The sequence below is a fragment of the Triticum dicoccoides genome, chromosome 6B (assembly GCF_002162155.2).
Source record: "Triticum dicoccoides isolate Atlit2015 ecotype Zavitan chromosome 6B, WEW_v2.0, whole genome shotgun sequence".
In the NCBI taxonomy this organism is placed as follows: Eukaryota; Viridiplantae; Streptophyta; class Magnoliopsida; order Poales; family Poaceae; genus Triticum; species Triticum dicoccoides.
In genome coordinates, this window is record NC_041391.1 from 76,568,987 (window position 1) to 76,577,355 (window position 8,369).

Sequence of the window (8,369 nt, forward strand, 5' to 3'; positions counted from 1 at the left end):
AGGGGTCCTCGATCGATGGAGGAAAAATTGAAAGAGCAATGACACTAGGTCGGGTTCGCGACTTCGACTGGACCTGGGCCTTTACAGCCCGATTATGGACAGAAGCTGGAGGTCATTCAGCGGAGCAGCGGCCCGCGAAACGTTGGGTGGGGCAAGTGAACGACGTGGGATGACGTAGTTAATCTAGAACGTACGTTAGAGCCATCCGATGGTTGAGACGCTCTAATCGCTGTGGAGGCTCGTAACTAGCTGTGTTATACTGTTTTTCAATTTGCCCAAAACGCTGAACGGCTAATTCGAGCGGTTTGAGTGAAAACCTAAAGTCCGGGCCACACTGGCCAGGTGCCACGTGGCCCAGGTCAAGACGGCGCCCGTCACTTGCTGTTAGACGACATCTACATAGTAGACAAACCCAGTCGAACAGAACCCGTTCGGGCATTCCGCTCTTCCCCTGGCCCTCTCTCCTCGTGTACGTTTTTCTACTTCGTTGCTGATGTCGTCCATGTTGTCGGTAGCGGCATCAGCCATGGTTTTCTGAAACAATGACAAGAGAAGCGACGAGTCTCTGCCCTGAGAATCTGCCCTTTCCCCCTCCCCTCTCGACCCATACGACTCGCGAGCCTATGTGAGTTTCTCTTCTCTCACAATTAGGTTATTTATTTATTATTTAAGGTTCGATCTCTTCGGTTTGATTTTGAATTTGAGGCTCTCCTCTGTTTTAACTATTGTAGATCCTAGAGACCATTGTGGACATAAACGGTGCGACATTGTTGCTGGAGGTAGGATGTACAATCGTAAGGCGCCAGTGGAAATGGTAGTCGTATTTGACAACACCAACACTGACTGTAGGTTTTATGGGTGCATTGAGGAGGTTAGGCCTTCCACAACGCCGACGCTTGGGCCAGGCGCTAGGAGCAAATTCTTGGGCGTTAGATGTGATCCTTGGCCAAAACAAGTAAATTAGCTAGCATCGAGGCCAAAAAAAAAATCCCGAGGCGCCCAGACTTTTTCGTCGCACGCTATAGCCAACATGTCAATTCTTTCTAATTGATGTAGCGTCTGCTGGCGTTGAAAGGAGAGACTCTAATATGTATGTTAAGAGATTTTTTTTATTTATCTTCTGTTAGCGTCTACTCAAGCGCTGAGCGTTGGGGATGGCTTTAGGAGCTCTGAGTGCAAACCCTATTCCACTGTCATAGCAAAGATCATGGGGACAAATACCACATGGGCCATGGTGATGGAAGGTCATTTTAGAGTTGTCACCATTTTCTTTTCTTTGTTCTATCTTTTTTTTGTTCCTTTTTCATTGGTTTTGTTCCTTTTTCTTCTTTCATGGTACCCTTTCTAAGTTTTATGTCTCATTTTTCTTTTCAACTTTTCTGTAATATATATGAACATTTTCAAAATATATGAGAATTTTAAAATTCATCAACATCTTTTAGTTTCATGAATATTTCTAAAATCGTTGAATGTTTTTAAATGTGTGAAAAATTTAAATGCACACACTTTTTTAAAAGTTTTAACTTTCAATAAAATCCATATTTTTAAAAATAATTTTAAACATTTTATGATTTTTGAAAAGGAACTATTTTCGATTGTTATCCTGCAACCGTTTTTTCCAGTAGCTTTTTGCGATATAAAGTTTTTATTTTTCAGACAAGATAAAGTTTTATACCCGAAGGAGCCGGTTCCGCTCCAGTCTGGAGGAAAAGAGATACCCGAAGCCGAAGGCCCAAGACAGGCCCACGCGGCGAGCTGACGGCGTTCCTTCCGGACTTCCGGAGCCGTGCCTCGCCGCTGGCCGCCCCTCGCTCCAGCCGCCCGAGCGCTCTCTCCCCTCGGCCCCCAGCTCCCCCGCCGCGCCCGCCTACGAATTACCGCAAGATGGGCGGCGGGAGGAAGCGGCGCAGGCGCGACGGCTCGGACGCGCCGCCGGTGATGCACCCGCGCAACCGCTACGCCGCCGCGGCGCCGGACTTTGCGGCGCTGGCGTCGCTCTACCCCTCCTTCGCCCCCTTCGTCACCGTCTCCGGCGGGGGCCGCGCGTCCGTCGACTTCACTGACTTCGCCGCCACGCGGGAGCTCACGCGCGTCCTCCTCCTCCACGACCACGGCGTCAACTGGTCCGTGCAACCTGCTCTGCTCACCTCCTCCTCCTCCTCCGGCCCCCTTCCCCTCAAACCCTAAGATGCATTCTGCGCTGCTCCGTTACCGACTGTTCCTGTTCGGCCGAGCTGCTTGTCTCTTTGCTGTTGTGCTGGTGGGGAATTGCAAGGGCGCTCCTGAATTCAGCTAACTGTGGCAACAAACTCACCTGTAATCTGACATAACTGCGCTCATGCCACTCTTGGAATGGAAGTTCTGAAGTGACTTCAGGGCTTGGAGGTTATCAAGTCTTTGTGTGCATATTAGTGCTGTATATTAAGACAGCATTTCGTAATCTCCAAGAGATCATTTGATTTATCTTGCTGTGGTGCTTGCATAGTAATAATAGTAAACAAGTAACGGAGCCGTTTTGTTACAACAAAAATCTGCCGAAAAGGGTCTTCAGAGGAAGTATATGCTGCTCATTGCATTATTGTTCAGCTTCATGAGCACTTCTGCCGGGAACTTATGCAGAGAGTAGTCCATGTAAAAGAATGGTGCTCAACGTGCACATCAAATGCCCTAACTAGATGCCTTTATTCTCACTTTGGTCTCGCTATACAACACATTGTATTTTTTCGTGGCGCTGTGCCAAATCGATCCACTTACCATTTCTGTTAACACATTTCAGTAAATAATTTACATGTTGTTTTCATATTTGAATTGTTTGCTGCATGAAATTTGTATAAGCAAAGTTCAAATAGAATTACTGTTTAGCACAACTGGCTGCTCCCACTTTTGCTAACAATAGGAACCACTTGATTTTCAAAAAAAATGTTGAAGCTTATGTTCTGTGCACACTATGTCCTCACATGTTCTATTTTTGAAGGAACTCATGTGTTCTTTTCTAATTATCACGCACTAAGGTTAGTGGTCAATATCACATTTAACATGTGAGCATGATGTATGTTGTTGCTACTGTCAGGTGGATTCCGGATGGACAGCTTTGTCCTACTGTTCCTAACAGATCCAACTACATCCATTGGATTGAGGATCTTCTCTCTTCTGATCTCATACCACGAATATCCAACTCAAGTGAGACAGTGAGGGGTTTTGACATAGGCACGGGTGCCAATTGCATCTACCCTCTCCTCGGAGCATCGTTACTGGGCTGGAGCTTTGTTGGATCTGGTATGCTTTTATCCTGTGCACTAGAAGTTTCGTGATGCATAAACTAGGAACTGCTTAGTGACCTACTTAGCTAAATTGGAAGGATCCATGCTCAGTTGGATATTTTTTTTGTAGATGTGACTGATGTTGCTTTTGAATGGGCTAAGAGGAATGTGGAGAGCAACCCACATCTAGCAGGTCTAATAGAGATCAGAAATGCAAATGAAGCACTCTGTTCTTCGAAGTCTGAAACAGTTGTTGAGGAAGCTGTCAGGGAGAACACTTCAGAGCCAGTGGACAGTATGGTGAGATCAATAGCACCTATTTTTGTCGGTGTTGTGAAGGATAGTGAGAGCTTTGACTTCTGTATGTGCAATCCACCTTTCTTTGAGAGTATGGAGGAAGCTGGCCTTAACCCAAAAACTTCTTGTGCTGGAACTGCTGAAGAGATGGCTTGCCCTGGTGGCGAGCAAGCCTTTATAACACATATAATTGAAGACAGTGTTTCCTTTAAGAACTCTTTCAGGTGATTCATATCTGATGTTACAGCGGTCATAGTAGTATGTCATTTATTTCAGTTGTTCATGATTTATCTGAAATTTTTTAGGTGGTTTACATCGATGGTTGGCAGAAAAGCAAATCTAAAACTATTAGTATCCAAAGTCCGTGAAGCTGGGGCCTCAGTTGTGAAAACTACTGAGTTCGTGCAAGGACAAACAGCTAGATGGGGCCTTGCATGGTCGTTCATTGCTCCAAGAAAAAATGTTATAAGATCCAGTACACCCGGAAAAGTCCACCATTCTTTCATGCTTCAGGTGGGCATCATGTCACCTTCCTTGATCATGCACTTTTGTTGCTTATAACTCCTAAGTGTAGTTTGCTATAACTTTGGTTTTAGTGGTCTCTATCATAAAGATTCCTGTTCTTCAATGAGATAATTCATCTTTGAGACAACTATCTTCTCTAGTTCTCCTTATTAGTGCGATCTTTGCATCACAGATACTCCTTCCGTCCCAAAATAAGTGTCTCAACTTTGTACTAGCTCTAGTACAAATTTGTACTAAGCTCAAGACACTTATTTTGGGTCGGAGGGAGTATCATTTAATTAGCATGCCTTAAATGTTATATCTCATCATTATTTGTAACATTTCTTCATCCTTGTTGACCTTGCAGTAAGGTTGAATTAGAACTGCTGGCTAGCCTGCCATAAAAATCTATCGGTCTCCTTTCCTATTCTTTACAGAATAACCTATAGTTATGTTTAATTCTTTTTATCGCTACTCTGCTAGCACTATGTTTCTCTGTAGCTTTTGTACTTTAACATATGCTCTCTCCATAATGAATTTCAGGGTCTCCGGCGTGGAAATGGTGCGTTTCAGGTGTTGAAGTCAGCTGAGGCCTTTTTCTGTGCATCTAATCTATCATGTAAAACCGATTCTGTGTCATTTTCTATTGATGTAAGAATCCTATTAATCTTCCACCTGTTCGTTTTCTGTATAACATCAGGACAGAGACCCACACTGATATGTCCTTTTCTTACTTAAGTGAAGTCTTAGGATGTCAATCCCTTGCTAAGTGTTGTATGAAATATCTCTGTTTAGGTTACATTGTCAGATGGGCAGATTCAGGCTGCAACATTGGATGGTGATGACCTTCCTGGTTCTGTTGAAGACAACACTACGAAGCTGCATAGCACTATTACAGGAGCATCCTTCCGTATTTCGGTATGTTGATAACATATAGTATACTACTCATGTGGTACTTATATCTACTTTGCCTCACAAACAATTTATAAATTTACTTCTGCATAGGTGTTTGAACAGATGCCTGGCACACTGTTAATCAAAGGCTCATTATTGAACAAGTCACTGTCAGGTACCCTTTGTTCTTTATGTGAAAAATGTCACTTTTCTCGGACAAACTCGGAGACACCTTTTTGGTTTGCTTCAATACATGGCATGCTTATATTTACTTTACCTTGTATTTTTTATGTTTCAGTTTTTACCACTTTTCCCATAAGTCCGAGCCTAGATTCCCATTGTATTACAACGGAGAGAGAGAGAGAGAGAGAGAGTTCCGGATACAAGTTAACCACACAAGCCTATATACTTACCGATTAGTATGTATGGAGTTTCTGGGCAAACATGCCACGAGGCACAAAACAAGCAAACTACCAAAGTGACAGTCTGACATGGAAAATGCTGTAGCATTAGCATGTGCTACTTTGCAAAGTTATGTTGGTTCCTGTAGTGATGGCACTGTCCTGGCAGTAGTTGTCTATCCAGTAGCAGTGGTACTGATGCGTAGCTGGCTCTGGACAGCTGGTAGTGGCTAAAGGCACGATGGAGACATGATAGATGACAATTGGACGGGCTAGTGACCATTGTGAGAGGTTGGGCGGCTGGTCTGCAGGAGGCAGAGCCTGTAGATCCGGAGCATATGCATGGTGTGTTGGTTTTGGAGGTGCTTCCTTCATTATTGATCGCCATTGCCATTGACAAGAACATGTAGATGATCTCAAAAGTAAATAAGATATCAATTGTCATATTCAGGTTGCATGAAGCCAACATATGCTTACATGACGCTCCGTGGCGCGTCTGCATTGCATTTTACTCATTCTGCACAAACCATGCTCTCGTAGTATTTTGCTCATTCCCGCACCATCTCCAATGGACTGTAAAACCAGCAGCAGCAGAGTCCAGCTGTGATCATGAACCAAATACCACCTCCGTATGATAGTCTGTCATACATATTGCGCCAAGAGCTTCTTTGCATCGTTACCGATGGACAAAGGTCGAGCTGACTTTAAACGACAGTGATGCTGAACCACTGGTATTCTGTTTGCAGGTACCTTCACATCATTGTTCTCCCAGCTGGAGGAGACGTTGAGGACGGAGTTCATCATCAAGGACCGGTAGCTCAAGAGTCCATCCACCATCAGGTGGACCTTAATCATGAACAAACGGATCAGGCTATTATTCTAACCTCTGCTGTCTTTGAACTCTTTTTCAACGCCAAGATATGTGAAGCGTGGGCATCACGAGACTTGACAGCAACGGCCCCGGCGGCCGGTGGCGGCCACGAGCAAAGCCGTCACCGAAGGCGGCCTGCACTACGCCCCGATTCCATCTTTCGCGCCGATGCCTACCAGCATGTTGTGTTGCTGTCATGGCGCCCCGTCGCTCGTCCGAATCTCGAAAGCGACTCCGGCGACGTCGACGACGCCCGCCCGTTCGAGAACCTCGCCTTTGCTCTTTTCCAGATTCTGCACACACGAGAAACGAACCTCTCTTCTTTTGTTGGCGTGGGCGTGTGTCGGCGTCCGTCATGCTTTTGGAGATGCGCCGCGTCTGGCTCCGGTGGTTTGTTTGAGCTGCGCGGTGCAGGATGGGAACTGCCATTTTGCGGTTGACGTGTTTCAGATACGCTTGTGCTAGCAGTCCGGCAGCCGATTTTGACGGGCGCCTTCTGTTCATCGGCTATGCCATATATCTTTCGGCCGCCCTTTGTTTTTTCTTATCTACTTATTATTAGTACCCAAAATCTAGAGCGATAGCTTTATCGTAGTACGTATTAAATGGTCGGGTAGGCAGGCAGCATTGCAGTGGCCTACATGGAGAAAGCTTTCGTGCAGAGTACACAATTTTTTTTTGGTTTATTTATTGAACGCAACGCAAAAAAAATCTGGCCCCGTACGTAGCCGGGTTGAACTTCGCCACGAACCCCCATGACTGTTCTATGACCGCTCTTTTGTCAGGGGCCAGTCAAAGCCGTCGTGCACCATGATGACTCTTCTAGCGGCCTGCCGTATTTTTCCATGGCCTTGTACCTTTTTTTGGCAAAAGATTTCAAAGCTGTCACGGTCGATTCTCTTCTACTGATATCTACAAGTAGTCATCACTGGTTAAAAAAGAAACTAATATGGCAAAATTTAGTATTACTCCACCAGCTACAAAGAAATCAAGAATATTTCTGTCATCCATACCCCTTTCGTCTTTAAAAGAATAACACAGATGCATATGTGCGTGTATGTGAGCATCTGCGTTGTACTGTGTTAAAAAAAACATGTAGGTTTGAAGTTATTTCTTGTGGTTCATTCAATTGAATATCAAATTGTAGCTGCAAACTATTTGAAAACTGCATGTTATAATACCACACGACACTTATGTGAAATATATCTAGCACATTTACTTCTAGGTACCTGGTATTGTAATTTTGAGTAGCTAGTATGGTATATAAGACAAACATATTATGAACATGTTGTGGGAGACTTCAACAAGTCTTTTGTCTCACTACTTACCAAATTACAATAGAAATCGGAATTTCCGATTTAATTCTAAGACCGTGCAGCGGCGAGTCCTCGGATAAAAAAAACCCTACCTTCCGGCTTTCATTCTCATCTTACGATCCCCGCACACAAAACCAACAAATAAACATAGTTAAAAGAAACTTATGTGGCAAATCAGACCTACGCACATACCATCCGTCGAGGGAAAAGGAAAAATGAAAAACACACAATCGGCTTGCCCGCTCGCCTTCCTCTTCTCTCTTCTCTCTTCTCTGTTGATCCCATCACCCCATGGATACAGTTCTCTCGTCCTCTTGAATGTGGCAAGAGATGAAGATGGACTTGCCGACGTGAGGTCGAGCACCGTGAAACATGCCTGATCGATCTTGCTACATACGAGAGCCTCCCGACTTCGGGATTTCCCTCTCACGCATGAGCTTCACAGTGACGTCGTCAAGCATGGTGACTAGAGGAGATTGACCGTTCGTCGCCCCCACGTTAGAAATGGCCTGAGGCCATGAAACCGAGATAGGATCCATGTATGAAAACAAAGTATGGACTTTGATGGACTTGCCTCAGGACCGACGGGCCATTGAGAACAAATGGTTCTTTAAGAAGAAGACAGACGCTGATGGTAATGTCACCGTCTATAAAGCTCGACTTGTCACAAAGGGTTTCTGTCAAATTCAAGGAGTTGACTACGATGAGATTTTCTCACCTGTAGCGATGCTTAAGTCTGTTAGAATTATGTTAGCAATTGCCGAATATTTCGATTATGAAATCTGGCAGATGGACGTCAAAACAGCGTCCCTTAACGGTTTTCTTA

General features: G+C 44.7%; 1 protein-coding gene across 1 annotated transcript; it reads left to right on the forward strand.

Annotated features, from left to right (window-relative positions):
• Positions 1–1,749: 1,749 nt before the first annotated feature.
• LOC119325488 (RNA N6-adenosine-methyltransferase mettl16-like) lies at positions 1,750–6,778 on the forward strand. Its single transcript, XM_037599229.1, has 9 exons — positions 1,750–2,123; positions 3,071–3,276; positions 3,391–3,781; positions 3,863–4,070; positions 4,605–4,712; positions 4,857–4,979; positions 5,067–5,130; positions 6,103–6,169; positions 6,275–6,778. Exons 1-9 carry the CDS (start codon positions 1,885–1,887, stop codon positions 6,303–6,305), a joined length of 1,437 nt encoding a protein of 478 aa, XP_037455126.1. The 5' UTR covers positions 1,750–1,884; the 3' UTR covers positions 6,306–6,778.
• Positions 6,779–8,369: the final 1,591 nt, after the last annotated feature.